At 58.4% G+C, this 21,743-nt stretch overlaps 2 protein-coding genes across 2 annotated transcripts; one reads left to right on the top strand and one right to left on the bottom strand.

Annotated features, from left to right (window-relative positions):
- Positions 1–7,013: 7,013 nt before the first annotated feature.
- LOC137151562 (saposin-C-like) lies at positions 7,014–11,375 on the top strand. Its single transcript, XM_067545815.1, has 6 exons — positions 7,014–7,116; positions 9,108–9,238; positions 9,827–9,928; positions 10,113–10,284; positions 10,518–10,656; positions 11,153–11,375. Exons 1-5 carry the CDS (start codon positions 7,071–7,073, stop codon positions 10,529–10,531), a joined length of 465 nt encoding a protein of 154 aa, XP_067401916.1. The 5' UTR covers positions 7,014–7,070; the 3' UTR covers positions 10,532–10,656; positions 11,153–11,375.
- An 859-nt stretch (positions 11,376–12,234) lies between these two features.
- Positions 12,235–19,099, bottom strand: MYL7 (myosin light chain 7). The gene is made up of 7 exons (XM_067545814.1): positions 19,067–19,099; positions 17,978–18,088; positions 17,016–17,091; positions 14,950–15,054; positions 13,863–13,941; positions 13,431–13,479; positions 12,235–12,404 (listed from the first exon to the last, which is right to left on the bottom strand). The coding sequence occupies exons 1-7, from the start codon at positions 19,067–19,069 to the stop codon at positions 12,303–12,305; spliced, it is 525 nt and encodes a 174-aa protein (XP_067401915.1). The 5' UTR covers positions 19,070–19,099; the 3' UTR covers positions 12,235–12,302.
- Positions 19,100–21,743: the final 2,644 nt, after the last annotated feature.

Here is a 21,743-nt window from a genome sequence, read left to right on the forward strand (position 1 = left end):
CAGGTTAAATAGGTAGCACACTGGGCAAGGAAATTGCCGCCCCCCTTCCCCGGGCTTCTTAGCAACACTGAGCTGGTTTTTTGAGCTGGGTTTGGGGGTGGAAAGTGACTCTAGCGCAGGCCGGGGTGTGAGGTTCTAGCTCACAGTTGCTCTTAGCTGCTTCCTGTCTATTTGAGACCTGACAAGAAACATGAATTTCCTGCCCACAGGAAAGCGGACGTGTGAATAACCTCGCTTACTGCCCCCACTCTGCTCTGTGCTGTCTCTGAAGCTGCCGCCCCCCCAGTACAGAGATGCTCAGAGGCGCTGTATCCACTGAGCCACAAGACAGCTCGGCTCTCACCGCAATAGAGCTTGGGCCCCAGCACGTGGGAAGGAACACAAGTGTTAGCACAAGAGACAAGACCGGCTCAGACTTAGAGGGATTCAAAGGCCACCGAGGCGAGCCTACCTGCCCCCAGCTCTAAGTGAGGGTCGAAGACCTCTGCACAGCACATCACTACTGCGTACCTGGTTGGCCCAGCCTAGGATGTTGTGGACTGTGCATTTCCCCCAGAGAGACCCTGAGCTGCCCCGAGCAGCAGATGCTGTAGGCTGGCGCGGACTGAATTCAAGAAAGACATTGATAAATTGGAGCGGGGTCAGGGAAGAGCCGTGAGAATGATTGAAGGGTTAGAAAACCTGCCTGATAGTGAAAGACTCAAGGAGCTCCATCTATTTAGCTTAACGAAGAGAAGGTTAAGGGGTGATTTGATCCCAGTCTACGAGTACCTACAGGGGGAACAAATGTTTGATAATGGGCTCTCCGTTCTAGCAGAGCCAGGAATAACACGAGCTGATGGCTAGAAGTTGAAAGTAGACAAATTCAGATGGGAAACAAGGTGTAAAGTTTTAACAGAGAGAGAGAGAGTAACTAGCTCTGGGAACACTGTGCCAAGGGCCACAGTCGGTTCTCCATCACTGACCATGTTTAAATCCAGCTGGGATGTTTTTCTAAAAACTCTGCTCTAGGAATGACTGAGGGGCTGGTCTCTGGCCGATGCCACACAGCAGGTCAGACTGGAGGATCACAATGGTCCCTCTTGGCCTTGCGCTCTGTGAATCCTGACGCAGGTGTGAAGCGATCTCCTGACCTCTGCTGGGCTCCCTCCCTTCTGGAGCGGGCAGGGGTCCTGCAGTAATGCTGAGCGGCCCACCCGGTGAGAGGGGCCTATGGGCTCAGCTTGCCTCCTTGCCGATACCCTCTGTGCTCACATGCACCCCGAACGCCTATCCTACTGCCAAGCCACTCCAGGCGGGTGGACTACAACGTGCAGTTCAGCCTCCGCCAGCGCTGTCCTGCCTAGGGCAGGGAGCTCCTGTGCCAACCCTGGATCAGGGGGACAGGCCCAACGCTGGCCGTGCCTGTGCTGTGGTGACTAGCAGGCGGTGCTGCTGGGAGAAGCGCTGGAAGTTCCCAGTCTAGTTGGGCAGTGTGATACGACCCGTGCTCAGGGTTGCCAACTGATAATGCCAAGGTCAGGGCAGGCTGCAAAAGGAGAGCGGATTCTCCTCACGCTGGTGGGTGACACTGAAGCCCGGCTTCCCAACCAGCCACGAACTGCTTCTGATTACCCCTCACTGGATATCAAGAAGCCAGTCCACGAATGCCCACAGCCCCCTTTACTGCATTTCAGCTCCAGGCTCCCAAACCAGCACCAGGTCCAGCAAAGAGACCAGTTACTAGAACTCTCTGCTCTTTGCTCAAAAGGTTCCCTCTGACCCCAAAGGGTCAGCCACAGCACCAGATCAATATAAGTTTGGATCTTACTTAAAATACCACGCTGGCAGCCAATCCTTTAGTATCTAAACTAAAGGTTTATTGTACAAAGAAAGAAATAAACCATGAGAGAAATGTTAAAGGGTTAAAGTAAATCACAGATATACAAATGATTAAAAGTCCATATACTTCAGGTTTCTGGAAGAAATGTGGATTTGCAGGCTTGTGTAGTTCTCTCTGGTTCACATCCAGTATCTGGATGGGTCTAGGTCCTTCGGTTCAGTTGCAAGATGGATTGGTCCAGAGATAGGTGTGTGTCTGCAGACTGGACAGGAACAAAGACCAAATGGTTTCTCTGGCTTGATCTTATAAACCCCCTCCTCCGGCCATGCGGCCTGTGGGCAGTCACCAGACCCAAAATGGAGTCCATAGTCACATGGGCCAATCCTGGTGACTCCTCCGGTGTGCCTGGGGTCCATAGTCACATGGGACAGTCCTGATGCTTCATCAGGTAGGCTGCCTGCCATGGAGTCCAGAGTCACGTCAGCAGGTTCTGGTGACTCAGTGGTGATGCTGGCTTCTCCCTCAGGGCCCCTTCCACCTGGGAATGCCTTGATGGGTCATTATGCAGGCCATTGTTCTGCAGCCTTCCTATCTGGGGTGTTGCCCAGGCAGAACAATTTGAAATACAGAGATCTCAAATACATCTATAACTTCCATTTCACATATCACACAAGTATTATTATCTTACTTAGCACATTATAACCTTCCTAACAGTACCTGACATGGCCTATCCCACATGGATTATTATGACTCTGACATGCTGATGTCACACAATATACTAAATGCCCCCCCACTCAAGCCAGTCCGCATGACAGGCGGTTAGCTCTTGATCCAGGCCTCTGTGCCCCCCATGGCTAGTGAAGAAGGCTGCACGCTCACAGCCACTTCTGCTTTAGTAAGTAGCCCTGGCAAAGGGGTTGTTTTTAAAGGGCCCTGCCTCTGCAGCCTTTGTGGCTGGGTTAGAGGCAGAGCGTCTACCTGAACCTGGCTCTGGATTCCCCCAGTACCTTCAATCAGCTCGATGGCCACGAACCAGTGGGGCAAAAGCAAGAGCAACAACTTTGTTGACACCTTCAATAGCTGCTTCTCGGAACAGCTAATTTTTGAGCACAGGAGAGGAGATGCTCGTTCTCGGCTTCCTCCTAAGTAACCCCCAAGAGGCGGTTGACGTGGGAGCTATCGCTGAGCCACTAAGTAGTATCAGCCACAACATAATTAAGTGCAACGCCTTCGGGGGAGGAATTGTATCAAAACGAGCAGGTGACGCTACATTTAAAAAGGAAGGTTTAAAAACAACAATAACTGAGGATGCTTGTTCCTGAGGAAATGAAATGCTTTGATTCAGCACAGAGGCCGCCACGACAGCATTTTACACACATAACACGAGATTCTTAATGCAGGAAGCTTGTGAGAGGTCGCCAGGAGTATACTGACTTTGCAGAGTAACTAATCTATTTCTTTGCATCTGTCTTTGCTGCTGAGACTACAAGGAGAATACGTACGCCAGAGCTTCGCTTTTGGGGTGATAAAGATGAGGCTGTATCAGAGAGGGAGGTGTGGGAAAAGCTCCTAAATTAAACACCAACCCACTGAGGCTGGATGGCATAATTTGCAGCCTTCACAAACGTGTCAGTTACTGCAGCGCACCAGGAGACCCTCATGGGTCCTGGAGCAGGAGCGTTCTGAAGGAATTGCAGAATGCGGAGGTTGAGTGGCTAATGCTATACAAGCCAGCAGCAGGGGAGCAAATCTGCAGCTCTTTAAAAAGGTTCCACAGGAGACCCAACCTATTATTATTTTTGACTGTTTGCATTGTGGTAGCTCCGAGGAGCCCTGATCACAAAGCAGGACCCCTCATTGTGCCAGGTGCTGTACAAACACACAGCAGAAAGCCCGACTTCAGGACCGGGCTCAATTAAGTGCATTGCTGGGAAACGAAATTGATTTCCCTGCATCAATTTTCCCTGCTGAGGGTGTTGCAAAAGCACCTTCCCTACACCTGCTCTTTCCTGGTAATAAGGATGCGGTGCTATTAAAAACGGTGTCAGAAGAAGAGGTACCGGAATAAATTGATCATTTAAAAAGCAATACATCACCAGGCCCAGATGGTCCAGCCGAGAGTCCAGAGTAGCTCGGGGGTGTGGGTGTGTGCTGAGCAGCTAGGAAAAATAGGCATGCTCTCATTAAAAACAGCTACTGGAGCAGGGGATTGGAGGGTCATAAATGTTGTACCTGTATTTAAGTGTGTGACGTGAGGAATTACAGGGCAGTAAATAATCTGGACTGGGCAAACTGGTTGAAACAGTCATTGAAAACTGCAGAGTAAAACATCAGGAAGCTGGCGATATGCTAGGGTCTAGCATGGCTGGTTTCTGCCAAGGGAAAGAAAGTAGTGGACAAAGGAGAATTGGTTGATGTTAATTAAGGTGCTGCTTTAATTCAGTCCTGTTGCAGCCACACCGTCCCAGAGCACCCCCTTGCGGCAGGACATGGTATTTCATCAGCTCTGCCCCTCTCGCTTTCTCCGATCTTCATCGGTCTGGTGTAGCAGTGACGAGGGAACCTGCCTTTCCAGGGTACCAAGATCCCAAACAAGCCATGTCCAGTAAAATGGTGCAATCAACACAGCATCTTCCGGCTGCTCTTCATCCTCCCTCTCCTTCCAGAGCAGCAGCTCGCAGGGCTTCCCTCAGCAACACTCAAACCAACACACACCCCAACACAACCAGCCAAAAACACAAAGGAAACAACTTTCACCCAGCACATTTAGTCCCTTGTGCTTTCTCCCTTCACCCGGCTCCTGTCAGGGACTCCAGCCCATCTCTCTCCTGGTCGTCTCCTCCCAGCTAGCCTTTCAACTCCTCTCTGAGTCCGACCCGCCTTCCAGGTGCACCCAGGTGAGGATCTCAGGGTCTGATTAACCCTTCTCATTCGGTACGAGGTTTATACACCCCACCACAGGCCCCCTTGTGCCAAAAAAAGAGCACAATGTAGGTGACCATGTACGGAAAGGTTATGAATATAACACACAACGTCGTTGCTGAATTCAGGTTGCATAGACCTGGCATTTTCTGACTTCGGAGTGTTTGACTTTCCACCTGAACAATGTTCTTGTAACACAGGGGAGGGGGTGGTGTGTAATTTCCTGGGTTTTTAAAAAAGCAAACTGCAAAACCAGCTGTTTCATCATGCCACCCAGCCACCCTGGGTCAGAGCAACGGGTCATCTAGCCCAGTGTCTTCAGACAGCACCAGATGCTTCAAAAGGAATGAGCAGAACAGAGCAATCATCCAGTGAGCCATCTCCTGCTGTCCCTGCCGCTTAAGGACACCCAGAACGTGGGGTTGCATCGCTGACCATCTCGCAAGTACACAGAAAGGCACACCTGGGCTCCCCAGAATCACTGCCCCCTTCTGCCCCTGTCCCCATTAGCTGGTCCCTGACAGTCTCTTGCTGAGTGCACGTGAAATCAAGCCACCTTCCCGAACCCTAGCAGGCCGCTCGGAAGCATGTGCACACTGCAACTTTTCAAAGTCTTGCAGCTTGGCCAAAGCTGCGCCAATGTTCCCAAGGGCAGCACAAGGCACAGCCCTGACACCAAGGTGTTCTCGCCACCCGATTTCAAGGCCCTGCTCCAAAGCATGTGGAATCTAGGGCTTCTCACTGCAACCGCTCACAGCAGTTTTTCAGTTGGGGCAAAAAAACGGTGTTTTTTTCTCCCCTCCTTCGAAGAAACGGCTGCACCATTTTTGTTGAAACTTCCCCCTAAAACTCAGCCTGGGGCAGACACCCAGCATGGAAAATTTCAGCCTGAAAGGGTCAAATTTGGCAAAGCCATAAGCCTCTGAAAACAGGCTCCTATAATGGGATGTGTCTGGAGTCTCTACCTGTAAGAATAATTGGTCTAGAGAAGGGAGTTTGGGTGCTTCGGTTCTCCCTGCTGCATAACACAAGAACGAGGGGGCATTTGATGACATGACCATGTGGGAAACTGCTAAAAGGAAATAGCACAATGCACAGTTAGACTGTGGAACTCCCTGCCACAGGATGCCAAGCATTTTGCAGGGTTGAAAAAGGAACGGGACATTTATCTGGATGCCAGAATATCCGGAGTTTACGTTAAAGCTAATTTGGGGGAGGAAATTAAACCTTGGGCTTGAGGGGAGACCTATGTGGAGGTCAGGTTATCCCACATCTGCTATCTCAGGCTTCATTCCTGTTCCCCTGCAGCATCTGCTAGATGGACCTCAGTGTGATCCATTCTGGCCGTTCCTATGGCAAAGTCCCTAGCAAAAAGTTCCTTCTTGGCAAAGCAAAGAAGTTCCTTTTTGGTAAAATCCATAGCAAGAGGGAATTAACCAGTCCTAGGTGGCGGGGTGAAGTTCTGTTACGGCTTGGAAACCAGCCTCCTCACGGCAGCTCAAGTTTTGTCCTGGCCACAAGTGGCCAGCGGCTGCCCCAGGCTTGGCCTTGCTCAGTATATTAGAAGGCATCTCGGCCGATTCGATTGCGCCTACCGTAACTCACGGTGGCCCCTTCCATCCCCAAGCCGCAGTGCGTTGACGTGAGCCCCCAGCAGTGACGCACGGTTGGACCAAAGCAGCTGGGAACGGGTGAAGATGAACCCTGGTGGTTCTGCTTTCTGAGCCCGGAGGCAGCCCCTCGTCTATGAGCGAACAGACAGAAAGGCCTGGGCGGGAAACCACCAGCTGCTTCTGCAATTGTTCCCAGCTGCCTGGGGCTGAACTGTGGTCCCTGCAGTAGGCTGGCCCACCGCCCCTGCCGATGCTGAGAAGACAGCGGCTGCAGGGAGGAGGCTGGGATCCTCGAGTTACCCCAACCAGGTATTACCTGGGCCACCCACCTGCTGGGAAGGGAGCAGATGCTGAGTACCTCTCCAGGGCAGAGGGGAGCACACCCGGGCCCCAAGAACAGGGTGCCGGGAGCCCACTGGGGAGGCAGCGGGAGAGGAAACTGGCCCCCACCAGAGCAGAGCCTGAGGGGGTTTTGCCTCCCTCGTCTTGTTAGTTTCTGTGGTGAGGCTCTCTGCAGAAAGCCGGGGCCTGGGAGGGAGGAAGGAAGAGAAGGGAGGGGGGCAGGGGGCGGCTGCAAGACCTCAACACTGCTTTTTTGGGTGTCTCCGGCTTTCAGAAGCTCTGACTGGCCCAGCCAGACCGCGGCACGTCCTCCACTTGGGCGATAAAAGCCACCGCGAGAGCCCTGGGCAGGGCAGCGCCATCAGACTCCAATGGCTTTGATACTCGCCCTCCAAGTGCTCTTCGCTGTGGCCACAGGTAAGAAGCAAGGGAGGGGTCGGCTTCCTTCCCAGCCCCCCCCCGGGTCCATTGCCAGGCCCCTTCATTCCCTCTGACGCGCCAGGCATTGGCCGCTGTCGGAAGACAGGACATGGGGCTAGACGGACCCTTGGTCTGACCCAGTCTGGCTGTCCTTATGTTCGTGAGAACTCCGAAGGGGTTTCATCTGCTTCGGGACCAGAGAGATGGGCTGGGGCAACCCTAGGCCCAGCGAGCCTCGGGCCAGTGAAGCCGACGCTCACGACTTGATCGCCAGCCGTCGGCTTGTTTCGTTAGCGTCCCAGCTGCTGGGCTGGGGGGATTAGCTCAGCGTCTCAGTTTCTATGTAAGAAAAACAGTGGGGTTTTTTGCCCTCAAAGGTGAAGAGAAACACCTGGACCCCAAAACAATCTAGCCCCAGAAAACCAATAAAAAGACACCCCCTTTTTAAATTTTGAAATCTCATGATTTTGGGGGCTGGACTCAGGATTTTTGGACACTCGGGGTTGACCGCACGGCTCCCCAAGCTGGGCGAAGCCGCTGAGCGCGTCAGGGGAATTGTGCAGGAAGGAAAGTCAGCTGGTGGGCTGCTTTGGGATTTCCCTGCCTCTTCCTTGGACCGCCTCCGGGCTTGGGTCTTGTCAGAGACAGGATCCGGGGTGGGCTGGGCACTCACTCTGCTCTGCTCTGGCAACTCCCTTGCTGGCGTGAACAATGCTCCCAAATCTTGCAGTGCAGCTAGGTTGGGTTTATTTGGGTTGTCAGCTCGTTAGTGCATTGCGTGGCATGCCGGGGTCCTGTCACTCTAATAAATAATAATAATATTATAATGTTCCTCCTGAGGGTTGTGGGCTTCTCAGGACAGCAGCAGATCCCACTATTAGAAAAGCTCCATATTTTTCCCCTTGCGTGTTAATGCAAAGGCTAGAATGACCCATTGGGGCAGAACTGCCCTGGTGTAACCCCATGAAAGTCACCGCCGTCACACCCAGCAAGACGCTGGTTTTGTACACCCAGGAGACCTCTGATCATAGACTCAGAGAAGATGAGGGTTGGACGGGACCTCAGGAGGCATCTAGTCCAACCCCTGCTCAAAGCAGGACCAACCCCAACTAAATCATCCCAGCCAGGGCTGTGTCAAGCCACAGCTTAAATACCTCTAAAGATGGAGCTTCCACCACCTCCCTAGGTAACCCATTCCAGTGCTTCACCACCCGCCTGGTGAAAAAGCTTTTCCTAATATCCAACCTAGACCTCCCCCCCTGCAACTTGAGACCGTTGCTCCTTGTTCTGTCACCTGCCACCATTGAGAACAGCCTAGCCCCATCCTCCCTGGAACCCCCTTTCAGGTAGTTAAAGGCTGCTAGCAAATCCCCCCTCATTCTTCTCTTCTGCAGACTAAACAAGCCTAGTTCCTGCAGCCTCTCCTCATAAGTCCTGTGCTCCAGCCCCCTAATCATTTTTTTTGCCCTCTGCTGGACTCTGTCCAACTTGTCCACATCCTTCCTGTAGTGGGGGGCCCAAAACTGGACACAATACTGCGAATGCGGCCTCACCAGTGCTGAATAGAGGGGAAGAATCACTTCCCTCCATCTGCTGGCAATGCTCCTACTAATGCAGCCCAATATGCTATTAGCCTTCTTGGCACCCAGGGCACACTGCTGACTCCTACCCAGCTTCTTATCCACTGTAACCCCCTGTAGCTGGCGCTTTTAGCGTCTCTTTGTATCTTGAGACGTCCCATAGGCAAGGTGGAGCCAGCCCGGCCCCAGCGGGACCAACGTGCACTTCATGCGGACGTGTTATTATCTAGCGCGTTCAAGATCCACCGAGCTGAACTGGAGAAACGCTGACCAAGCGGCTGTGGGGCCAGCCCAGTGTCGCGCACCAGATAAGCATGGGGGCGCTTGCGTTCTCCCGGGGGAAGCGCCAGGGCCTGCTAGAGAACTTTAAGGCTCGGTGCGCCTCCCACTTGTCTCTTTGTCTGGCAGCGTTGGCCAGCCAAGATTTGGTTCCCGAGTCATGTTTGCAAGGACCCGATTTCTGGTGCCAGGACATGGCGACAGCCGTGCAGTGCCAGAGAGAGAAGTACTGCAGCAATCTCGCGGGCGACTTTCTTCTGGTGAGTGCCAGGGCCAGCTCGCCTCCCCCATTTCTGTCCCGCGGCAGAGAGCCAGGGGAGGGGAACTGACGGCAGTTTGGCGAGAGGGCAACATGGAGGGGTGATGGGTGCCCAAAATGAGCAACTGAACATTCCCGTGGGAAGAGGATGCTTGTCGGGGAGCATTTCCCTGAGTCGAAAACCCAGCTTCCCATTGGAAAAAAAAACCCAGCTTCAGGGGGAAGCGTCCAACCAGCCTGAACAAATACACTGAAGACAGTGAGGTAGTCAGAGGTTGGCAGCTCTTTAGGGAAGAGTGTGTCATTTTGGCCTGCGTTTGTGCAGCACCCGGCACAGGGTCCTGCTCCCTCACCAGCCTCCGAGGTGCTACAGCAATATGAATAATAATAATAGTTCATAAGGGGGCGGCTAGCCACGTGCTTGAGATAGAGAACGGATGGGACGCAGAGCCCCTAGTCAGAGGCGGTAACAATGAAACACCCGGCCCAGCCCGTCTGTAAGTCCCTCTCTGCCCGGACGTCGTCCCGGCAGCACGGGGCGCTGGTCCCGGAGCTGCACTACAGGGCTTGTCTGTTCTGTCGCTGGCAGTGGGATCAGCTGGAAGATGAAGCGGCCCCGAGCAAGAAGTGCACCATCTGCACCAAGGTTATGGAGAAGCTCAAGTCGATGCTCGGCGATGACCCTGACGAGGTAAGTGGCCCGGTGCTGCTCTAGGGGTTAGAGCAGGGGGGCGGGGGAGTGAGGAACGGTGGGGAAGGGGGTGTGATGGTGGGGGGGGGGAAGGAGAGATGGGGAGGGGTGGGGGGAGGATTCCCTGACTGATGGGGAAGGTACGGGAGAGGAAAGGGCTCATGTGCCGGGGCTCTCGCCGCAGGACGACATCGAGAAGGCTCTGAACTCTGTGTGCAAGGCTTTGGGGAGGAGCCTGGGCCGTGTGTGCAAATCGCTGGTGAAAAAGTACAAAGATCAGATCTCGGATGCGCTGCAGAACAACCAGGAGGCCGGGGATATCTGCACCCAGATCAAGATGTGCAGGGAACCCCCAGGTGAGAGCGCCAGGCCACGGCCCATCCCGCACGGGGAACCTCAGCCTGTCCTCCTCGGCGGTTATCCCGGAAACAGCCCCCTCCTGGCCCAGCGATCGCCCCCACCCCAGGAATTGTCCCCGGCAGACCTCACCCCCTCTCGTCCGCCGCATCTCCAGGGCTCATCCCCCGCCTCGTGCTTCCTCCATCCCCTGGATTATCCCGCGAGGGCTCACCCCCATCTCTCCCTCCAGAGATCCAGCACTGATGCCCGCGGCCTGCCCGGAGCCCCCTTTCCCCAAAAGCTTCCCTCTGCTGCTGCTGCTGCTGCTGTTTGTACCCCCCCGCGAGGCCCAGAGCCGGCTGGCTGGAGCATCGCACAGGACCAGCTGGGTAGGTGAAACCCCACGGCAGATCCCCGGGCTGGGGGAGCGAGACCCATAGCACCATGCCCTGAACACAGCGCTGGGGCAGGAGCCTGCCCTGGAGACCTTATCAGCTGCTGGGGTTCCCTCAACCCCAGTGCCTCCTCCCCCAACCCAGCCCTGCCCTTTGAGGGCTGCGCTGTCCCCGGGGCCCCTTTGCTCCTTGCCTTGTGATGCCCTTGTCTCTGGGGATCAGGCACGGAGGGGGGCCTGTCTCTGGGGATCGGGCACGGAGGGGGGCCTGGAGCACACAGCAACCGGGGGATACTGTGCCCGGCGGGATGGGGGCGGTGAGCCCCAGGCAGTGCGGGCAGCTGGGGGCTAGCCCTGGCGGGGATGAGCCCCTCGTGCCCCGGGGAGGTTGGACTGTGAAGGAGATGGGGGGAATGGAGGCAGAAAGCAGGACCCTGCCTGGAGACGCTCACAGGCTGACTGCCCCATGCTGCTCTCTCCCCACTTCCCAGGGCCGCTGGAGCAGACAACCCGAAAAGGCGGCGCCGGCTCCGCGTCCGGCACATCCAGCGGCTTTGCCAGCTCCCAGCTTGGCCCTGGCAGTATGGTGCCTCGTCCGCCGGCTAGCCTGGGCCGGATGCCGCGCTGCAGGGAACCGGTGGGGCCAGGCCGATTGACATCAGCCGGGGCACCGGCCCCTTGCTTTTCCCACTGCTTTTGGCTTCCTAATGAATAAAGTGCTTTGGGCAACTCATCTCTGGTTTGACGCCAGCTGGGGAAGGTGGGCAGGGGCGAACTAGCCTTCCGGTTCGAGGGCTGCTGCCGCCTCTTGGGAAACGTTTGTCCCAGCCACAGTCCGGCATCTTTCTGGGCCAGCGCTTGCTTTTCCGACCCGTGCTCCTGCTCCGATGGGCCCTGGCAGTGTCCCAGGCTGAACGGGGCTGTGGCGTCTCTGGCCCCTGCAGCTCCTTCCCCACGACACAGCCCCCAAGAGCCGGGACTGGGAGCTGTTGGTTCAGAAGCCGACGTGCTGTAGGAACAGCGAGCGCAGGAGGGGAAATCGGTCACAAGCGAAGCAGAGTCACCTCTAAACCGCCCCGTCCGCCGCTGGTTAACTTGGAAGAAGACGGGGCGGGCGGACAAGGGGTCTGAGAACGGGGGGCCGTGGTGACAGCGGGTGGGGTGCGTAGGTCTCCCTGTTCCCCTGCGCAGAGGAGCCTCTCACCTCTCCAGCCAGGAGAGGATCCCGTGGCAAGTCTTGCAGCCGCAGCAGACCAGGGATTCGAAGAGCATCTCCGCCAGGCTGCTTCCCGCAGGGCGGATTCCCAGCGCCCCCCGCCTCCGTCATGGGCCAGCGAGCCACCCTGCAGGGCGTGGGTCCTCCTCCGGCCTGCCCCCCATGCCCCACAGGGCACCAAGGGCTGCGTGCCCACCGGCGGTCACCCACTGGGCCTTGTGCCAGGATCCCCCCAGCCTCACGCCCTGCCCGGCCCTTTGGATCCAGCCCGTAGCATCCCTCTCCCCTGGGTCACAGACAGGGCTTGCCTCCAGCGTGTCCCCCCCCCCTCACTCGCAGAGACGGGGATGCCTTGGCTGATCAGCTCAGGTTTTTATTTCAAGGGCGCTAGGCGGGTGGGGCAGGCGTCGACCGGCCGCCCCCCGTCAGTCCTCCTTCTCGTCGCCGTGGGTGATGATGTAGCAGAGGGATTTGTAATCGATGTTTCCCGCGACGTCGATGGGCGTCACCGCGAACATCTGCTCCACCTGGGCAGGAGAGACCCAGGGTGGGGGGGGGTGAGTGGTGGGGCTGGCTCCATGGCCCCTGCAGGCGCTGAGCCCCGGCTGGCGGCACCCCAGGCCCCAGATCAGACGTGGGGTGATGGGCCCATGTCCACACCCAGCCTCACTGGCTCTCTTCAGGCCAGGTCCTGTAACTCAGGGGCCGTCGTCGTCCCCCCCCCCGTGTCCCTCTGCAAATAGGGACCTGGCGATAGCCCCCAGGTACTCTCCAAGCAAGGGCACGGGCTGGGACGCCTGGGTTCTCCTCCGGACTCTGCCAGGGAGTTGCTGCGTGATCTGGGGCAAGTCCACTTCCCTGCTCTGTGCCTCAGTTTCCCCGTTTGTAAAGCGGGGATGAACCTCCTGACCCAGCTCCCAGGACATGATGGGCGGGAGGGATAGATATGAATGGCCAAGGCACTGGTGCTGAATAAGGCACCTGGGAAATCTCCCAGCTCGGGAAAAGGCCAGTTTTGAAGGGCCCTCTGTCCCCCAGCTGGCACTGGGGCAGCCTGGATGAGGGGCCATCAGTGTCTGGAGCCAGGAGAGCTGCCCCCATTGCTGATGCTCTGCCCGGCTCTAGCCCCCTGTCGGAGCTCCGAACATCCTGCCCCAGGTGGATGAGCCGCAGGGGGCGGCGGGTTGAGTGGCTGGCTCCTGGTCAGCAGGAGAGTCAGGAAAGGGACCCAGGAGTCCTGGATCCTTGGCCCTGGGCTCTGACCACTAGATCCTCTGCTTCTTTCGATGCTTGTGTTTCCACATGCAGCGCAGGGCGCCAGGAAGCCCGTGGGACTCTCCAGGCAGGCGGGAAATAGCTGGGACACTCCCTGCCCCGCAGACCTTGTCACAGGACAGGATCCCCAATCTGTGAGCCTGTCCGGGCCGGGGGAGTGCAGGGGAAAGGGCTGGCAAAGAGCCTGCCAACCAGGGGCTGGGACGGGGCGGCGGGGTTACAGGCGGGGGGGATCCTGGGACACTCAGCGCTGGCGGTGGGTCTGGGGGCTGCCTCACCTCCTCTGGGGTGAACTTGTCAGCTTGGGTCAGCAGCAGCTGCTTAAACCTGCATATGGAAGAGGGCGAGAGTGAGACCGGGGAGCCTGGGCTCCGTGCCCAGCGCCCCCGAGGGCCCGGGCCAGGGGCAGACAGGAGACCCCTCCCCACTGCCCGTCCCCCTAGCCCCCTTCCAGGGCCACAGCTGCCAGCACTTCCCGTGGCATTTCCCCGTTGGAGCAGCGATTGGCTGCAGCCCACCCCCAGTTTGGGCCGGGACACCCCCTGCGCTGGGGGGGCACAGAGTCGGCTCTGCTCCTGGCACTGCCGTTCGCTGGGGAGGCCCCACCCGGCCACGAGTCATCGGGCACCCGGGCATCTCCTCCCCCCGCCCATGGAGGTCAGGTCAGGTCTTCCCTCCGGCCTCGCCCGGCCTGGGGCGCCTGGACTCACTCTTCCTTGTTCACGTGGCCGGTCCCGTCGGGGTCGAAGAGTTTGAAAGCGTTGAGGATGGATTCCTCCGGGTCGGTGCCTGGGGATGGGGGGGCACAGGTTAGCTCCGGATGACAGGCCGAGGCTCCCTGGCAATGTCCCCCCCACATTCCTGCCTCGGGGCAGGAGCACGGCGCGGCTTCTCCTAGGACGCTGGGAACCTGACCCCCGACTGCCCCAAGCCACATCCCAGAGGGCAGCGGCAGCCCCCCCCATCTCCCCAGGTCCATTGCTGGGGGGGGTCCAAAGACCCCAAGGAGGGAAAAGCCGAGTTCTCGCATCAGTGAGCAGAGGGGTTTCCAGCATCGCGCCCGGAGCCTGGGACGGGGGAGCCGGCCACGCAGCCGAAGCGATTGAGGCCGGGCCCCGGGACCTTCAGTGTCCACCTGGAACCCCCGACTCCAAGACCTGCCAATGGGGCACTGTCCTGTCTGACCCCCCCAATCCAGTGGCAGGAACCTGCCCCCCCGTGTCGCTGAGAGAGGAAGGATGGCCCAGTGGTTAGATCAGGCCTTTGCGTTCCAGGCCCAGCTTCCCCTCGGGCCGGGCGGCACGCGAGATGTACCCGGGGAGGCAAAGAAGCTCCTGCCCCACCCCACCCCATTGGGATCAGCGGAGGTGATGGCGCTATGGGGAGGCTGGAGGGGGGGCCCTGGCTGCTCTCCAGAGGCTTTGGAACTGGCTTCCCCTTTGGCCTGGAGCAGCTCAGATTTGGGGCCCTTCTTGCACAGACCCTCTCTGCCCCCCGGCCATTGAAGACGGGGGTGGAGGGGAGCAGTAACTGCAGGTGGGAGCCGGGTGTCGGGACCGCGCTGAGCACCCAACGGGGTAACTTGAGCAGGCTCTGTGTAGCACCCAGGCGGCAGGGCTGGGCACAGCGGGACGCTGCAGGGCTCGGAGGGCTGGGCGGGGACTCGGGAGAGCCGTGCCACCCCCGGTGTGACCTTGGGCAAATCGCCCAGTTGCTCCGTGCCTCAGTTTCCCCACCTGGGCGGGGGAGGATAAATACACCAGCCAGCTCTGGGAGGAGGCACCGCGGCCCACTCACCGTTCAGCTTCTCCCCAAAGAGCGCGAGGAAGACGGTGAAGTTGATGGGGCCCTTCCCCTCCTTCAGCATCTCGTCCAGCTCCTCGTCCTTCACGTTCATCTTCCCTGGGGAGAAGAGGAGACCGGGTGACAGCCCATCTTCCCCAGGACGGGACGGGTCCCTTCCGCCGTTCCGACCCCCACCCAGAGCACCGCTCGCTCGCCCGTGGCAGGTGGGGGTCTCGCCCCATGGAGCCCCATTGCTGTGTAGGGTCAGCGCGGGGCCCGGCATGACGGGGGGGCTCCCCCGATCTCGGTCGGGGTCTATAGGCCATGGGGGCACCCGAATGCCATCCCCCTAGCGCCCCTGTGCACTCACCCCCTCCAAGGCCTTTTATAAAAGCACCATGGGACAGGGCCGGGGTCCGAGCTGAACCCCTCTGCTCGCCCCTGAGCGGGGCCCCAGCCCAGGAGCGGGGCAGCGGGATGAGGCCAGGAGCCGGGGGCCTCACTCCCCTTCCCCCTCCCCCCCCCCGCAGGCAAGCGGAGACGGCCTTATCAGCGATGACGCAGGGGCAGGAAATCAGATCACGAGATGGCTGGTGGGAAGCGCTCGCCGCTATTTAATCAGCGCCTCTGCTGATAAGCAGGCTGCTGCGGCTGGGTGCCAAGGGGGGGTCATGGAGCTCGCCTCCATCGATTGGTAACGTACGAGGGCTTGTCTTATTAGGGACGCTCCCCAGCCGTGCAGGATGGCCCAGGACCCCGTTCACAGGTGGGTGAGAATCACCTGCCTTTCTCCTGCTCCGGGACTCTCCTCTTCCTCAGATCTGAGGGGGAGGCCCATGCAACTGGGGGTACACTGGCACCCCAGGGGAGCATGACTGCGGGGCAGCCCCCCCGCAGCGTTCCCAGGGAAGCAGGGAGAAGCTTTGCTCCTGGGTTTCCGCGTCAGCGCAGGAGCCTCCCCGTTTCGCTTCAAATGAACTGAAAACTCGGCCCCTTTTTTTCCCGTCGGAGCAGCGCCCGGCGCCACGCGGCCCCAGCTGGTGTCCCAGACGCCACGGCGATACACGGAAATACCAAAGCAAGACTCGGACAAAGCTGCCGCGGTTCAGATTTGTGAATTTCGTGCCCTTTCGATTCCCAGCCAGAAACCGGGCCCATGTGGAACTGGGGAACTCACTGCTGCAAGAGATTGGGACAGCAGGGAACCTCCAACACCCTGAGACAGGTTTAAACCAGGCTTATTCCAGGCCAGGTCTGTGCTAGGGACACTTTGCTGGTCTAGCTAGACCGGGACACTGGAGTTGAGGCCGAACAAGCTCTCCCGGGAGATGGGCAGTTTGCTGGTGTAACCACATCTACAGTGGGCACTGCTGCTGCTTGGAGCCTGTACTGTAGACCTGGGTCAGAGGGGCTGCCCCCACCATGACGCCCTCGAGCCGCCAACCGGCACATCCTGCCTCAGTTTCCCCTTCTTCCATCCCCTGAGTTCCCCGTCCTTTCCGCCGCACTCCCCCCAGCAGCCGTCTCAGCTGCCCTGGCAAGGAAGCGTGGCACGCTTGGAGTCTAATAACAACCTTGCCTCCAGGCATCGCTTGTGACTACGCGTGCGTGCGTCCACTGGCCACCAAGCAAACCCCAAAGCAACACAAGTTCCCCAGTTCCAATGCCCCTGGCCTGGGATCCCCCCCGGGAGCTAGGCACCCTGCCCCCCGGGCCCTGTGCCCCCAGTCCACCCACCGGGCCCGTCTCCAGCCTGGGGGTCCAGTCCCTGCTGAGTTCCTCCCCTCGTGGGCTCAGCCCACCCCAGCAATGAGGGATTGGTTTAAATAAAACTGAAATAAGAGCATCCAGTATGGTGATGAATGCAGGATAGACAGACAGACGTGTACGGGGCTGGAGGGAGAGATAGACAGACAGACAGAGTGCCGCTGTGGTCTGTGTTTGAAGCTTGCGGCAAGACCCAGGCCCAGGGGGGTCGCTAAGGCCGGGCACTTCATGACAGTGATTACCGGGAGCAGCTCTGGTGCCTGCCCCTGGCCAGGCCGCACTGGCGGGGGTCGAGGTAGATGCTCACTCACCAAGCTGGGAGTAGGTCTCCCTCAGGTCTGGTTTCGTGATAATGCCGTCGCGGTTCTGATCAATGCAGCTGAACGCCTGGGAGGAGAACAAGACGCTCAGCCCTGGGGCCCGTGTCTGATTGCAGCGCTCGGCACCAGCCCCCTCGCTCTCCCTCCCGCGGGCGTCTTCCCCTCTCCCTAGCCTTGCACCAGCGAGAGTGGGGAGCTCCACCCCAGCTTGCCAAGGCTGTGTACCTAGGCCACATTGTTCCCTGCAGCCCCCGGCGCGGCCGACTCGCCAGCGTCATGATATTTGGTGCTTCCCCCTCCCAGCTCCAGCTCCCGGAGTCAGGTGATTTGGGGAAGAATCTCGGCTTTGGTGCCAAACGTAGATCTCCTGGCTGGGGAGAAGAGCTAGAAAACATGCCCCCGAGAGGCTCAGAAACCCGCCGGCCCGTGCAAAGCGCGGTGTGTTGCAAAACGGCACGAGAAGCACAGACTCTCACGTTGAACACTACACCTTAAACTGCTCCCGCTGGCAGGCCTGGGGGGCTCTGCAGGGTAACCTGTGATCTGAGCCTCGTGCAGTCAGTCTGTCTAAAGCAAGGGGAGGGGAGTTTGGCAGCGCCGCTCTGGGGAGCAGCCTGCTTTCTCGCTCTCGGGTTTTGTCACTTGCATGTCGAGGTCCTGGAAGCTAAGACACCAAGTCGTGTTATGCTGCAGCCTTCCTGCAAGAAGGCTGATGCTTGGGTCCGACCTCGTTGTGTGCACCATGGCCTGAACCCAAAGAATCCCACATTTAGTGATTTTTTTTTAAGCCAATCTCCTAATTTTTGAGCCAGCGCTGAACGCTCCTCCCTTTCCCTTTGCAAAGACCACGGCCCTCCCTCTGCTTTCACCAGGAGCCATATGCCTGCATGGGCACCACGTGCAATGTCTCTGGGGCGGTGGTGTTCACGTGCAATGGGCTGCAGCACCCTCACCTCCTTGAACTCCTGGATCTGAGACTGCTCGAACATGGAGAAGACGTTGGAGGAGCCCCTCTGGCCACGCTTGGCAGCAGCTTTGCTTCGGGTCCCCGCTTTTCTGCTGGCCTGCAGGAGAAAGAGCCAATCAGAGCACAGGGAATCCTGCAGTCCCCGGCAGAGCCAGTCAGAGCACAGGGAATCCTGCAGTCCCTGGCAGAGCCAGTCAGAGCACAGGGAATCCTGCAGTCCCCAGCAGAGCCAATGAAAACGCAGGGAAGCTTGCCGGGCCCAGCAGAGCCAATCAGCAAGGAGCCATATGTTGAATGCCAGCCCCAACAAGCCACCCGGCGACCCATGCCAGTGGGCACATGTAGCTGCCGGGGAGCCCCATGCTGGCACGAAAGTGGCCTCCCTCCCCGGGGCCTGGGGCCAGTGTGACTCAAACAGGCAAACGGTTTGAAACCATGGACAGCCCCCTGCCCCTTCAAACTCCTGTCACCTCTTGGGGCAGCGGGGCAGGGAAGGGCCACCCAGCCTGGACCAGGGGAAGGAGGGAGCCCTCTGGGGCAACTGTCTGCACGGGAGCGGGGTGGTGGGGGGGGGGTTCAGCTGTTGGTGGGGGGAGGGCTCTGGGTCTGGGGGCGGGCGAGGGCTGGAGAGGCCGGGCGGACGGGGTCCCCGTAATCTCAGGGATGCCCAGGTCTTCCCTTCACAGCTGTCTTTGGCTGCATGTCCCCCACAGGGGCTGTAAGTTTGGGGCTGGGGCAGGCAGCGGGGATCTGACGGCAGTAATGGGGCTGGGGAGAGGTCCTGGCAATGGGGTCTGATGGGGCAGCAATGGGGCTCCGGCACGGCCTGGGCAGGTCTCCCGAGTCAGTGCCCTGCTGGACGGTGAGGGGCTGCTCCCAGCATGTGCCGCACGGGCCATGGGGCTGCCTGGGCACCAGGGCGCCAGGGTGTGGGGGGGCTGGAGCTGTTCTGCGTGGGGGCGCCCGGCACAGTGGGGGGGCGGCTCTGACTGCTCCCACTCACAACAGCCCCCTCCCGGAGCTGGAGGCCGGTGCCAGCGAGGGGCAGGGAGGGCGTGGGGAGGGGGGAACTCACCATCCTGCTGTGTCCGCTCCGCAGCGAGGGGGTGGCTGGGCTCGGCTATATACCCCGGCTTATCTCCTAGGCAGCTAAATTAGGAGCAGACCGGCGGGAGAGCGCCAAACTTGGCAGTCCGGGTGCAGAGCCGGCCAGGGTGATAAGGGCTGGATGATAGAGACATTCCAGCAGGGTGGGCCCCTGGGGCTGGGCTCAGCTCCCCGCAGCAGCCGGGGTTCTCACGCTGGGCGCAGCTCGGGGTTGCTCGTCTCTGACAGCGCAGAACTGGGTCTGGTGGGATCAGAGACAGTACCAAGACCTTGCCGGAACCACGGTCAGGACAACATCACCGTACAAGGCGAAATCAAAGGGAAAGTGCCTGCCAGGTCATAAGAGGGTCTGCTGGATGGGGGATGGGGTTTCAGTGCTGGGGTGTTGATAACCAATGGGGGTCAGCTGGTTCATTGATAAGACATCAGATGACTTAGCTCAATGGGTTTGATGGCCGATTGAGAAATCAGCCCAAATGGAAAAGGGTTCATTCTTCCTCCGGTGCTGGGAAGCTGTTCTCAGGCTGTGTCCGCTTCAACGGGTCAGCTTAATTCAATTCCTATGTAGACACCGCTTGTTTGGGACAGGGAGAAAACTAAGGCCTGACACACCCTTTTCCTTAGCCGGTTTCAGAACTCTTTTTCAGGCTACAAAATCATCCGGGCTAACCAGACACAATACCGCCCACAGCCAGGATCAAACAGCGAGCGCAAAGAAGGTTGACCCAGAATGGTTTCCCGGCCCGCAGCTCCTGTTTGCAAACCCGATCAGAGGCTGCATCTTGCTCCTGGCAAATCAAGGTACCGCACGAGGAGCAAAGATTACAGTGGAGCTGCTCGGATCTTGCCACCCAAAAACCTGACATGCGTATGGAAGAGACAGATGGAGCCCCTGAGAGTTCTGGGGTCGTAACTTTGATACCTCCAGTAGGGGCACCTGCACCAAGATTTACCCTGCTTGGCTCTCTTTAAAAGGCCATGGACTAAGCAGAGCAGGGGCAGCCTCGGCCACTGAAACGCCGTCCTGCAGCGGGGCTGAGCTCTGAGCTCTGATTATCTGTGAGTTCGGCGCTGGGGTCACTTAACAAAAGACGCTCCATGGAGCCGAATCAGCTCTAAACAGGGGCAGGGCATAGTGCCTGTGGGCAGGTCTACACTAGAAGCGCTGCAGGAGACGCTGTGTGCCAATAGGAGAGCGCTGGGCGAGAAGCGGAAGCTGTGTGGGCAGGACAGTGCGGGGTGTAAGGAAATCCCTGCGCAGGGGCTGTCCCCAGCCAAGCGGAGAAGGATCGATGGGGCAGATCATCACCGCCTTCGGTTTGCTCTCCACATGCCGTCCTCTTCAATGGCCCCGGGGATGGGCTGGGAGCAGCTGCTGCTGCTGCTGCTGGGAAGTTTATCCCTTGCACCCACAGCGCCGGGGATGTTCGGTCTGAGACCCTGGCATTATCCTCAACTCTTTCTGTCAAGGCTCACGGCATCTTCACACCCCGCACCTCCCGCCTTTCCCCTTCAAAAGCCACCCAAGACCAGGCAGAGGGAGTCATGCTAACATCACGTCTGACGTCCATCCCCACACCTGCTATCCACCCTCTCCCCCCACTCCCCTGGGTCCAAGCCCCTCTGGCCACCTAGCCATGGCTGGCTGAAGCTACAGCTGGGTGGAGAACCGGCTAGTCCCCACTCCTTACAACCGAGGAACTAGACTCTCCCTTTCCTGGCCCGGGCACTGTGCTGATGGGATAGAACCAGGCACCGACCCCTGGCTTGGTTCCACTGAACTCTGGCATGGCTTCCCAGCCCTGCGGGTTAAAGGGGACAGCTCTAACTTTGTGCCTCCACCGGGCAGCAGCAGGAGGGCCAAGAGGCCCAGGGGCAATCAGAGAGCAGAAGGGTCTTTAGAGGAGTCAGTTGGGATTTTACCCACTTTCCCCTTGCCCCTTGAACCGGGGGATCAGATGCACCTCCAGGCACATACAGGCAGTGAGGAGAGATGAACCCCCCACATCTCACACCAAGAGCGGAGGGACGGGCGATCCGGACAGAGAAGGTCATCCCAGAAAGGCCTCGCAACTACGGTCTTGTCGGTGACATCCACCCCCAAGCACAGGGAAGCTGTGGGAGCGAGGGGGTAGGATGTCCGGCCGCCTCCCAAAAGGGTTGGAAGATTTTTCTGTTCATCTCAAATCATTATTACCCCTTCATTGACGGGATCAATCTACCAAAGCTGCAGCTCCCAGATTACGACAGACCTCTCCCCCCATCTCTTTTTTCAGACCGCCTGAGACTTTTCCAAGCACTGAAGAGCTGGAGCGTGGAAAAGTGGGAAACACAAAACAAAACACTCCACACTAAAAGCCCAGTCACGAGATCTTTTTTTGACGTGATTACAAGTTTGGTTGATACAGGTAGTAATGTTGAGGTCACATACTTAGACTACTGTAAGGCATTCGACTTGGTACCGCACGACATATTGATTACAAAACTAGAACACTATGAAATTAACATGGCACACATTCAATGGATTAAAAGCTACCTGCTACCTGGCAGATCTCAAAATGTAATTGTAAACGGGGAATCAGCATCAAACGGGTGTGTTTCTAGTGGGGTCCCACAAGGATTGGTTCTTGACCCTGCGCTATTTA

Source organism: Emydura macquarii, unplaced genomic scaffold (genome assembly GCF_026122565.2).
Source record: "Emydura macquarii macquarii isolate MOO-44397 ecotype Brisbane River unplaced genomic scaffold, CSIRO-AGI_Emac_v2 contig_1110, whole genome shotgun sequence".
Lineage (NCBI taxonomy): Eukaryota > Metazoa > Chordata > Testudines > Chelidae > Emydura > Emydura macquarii.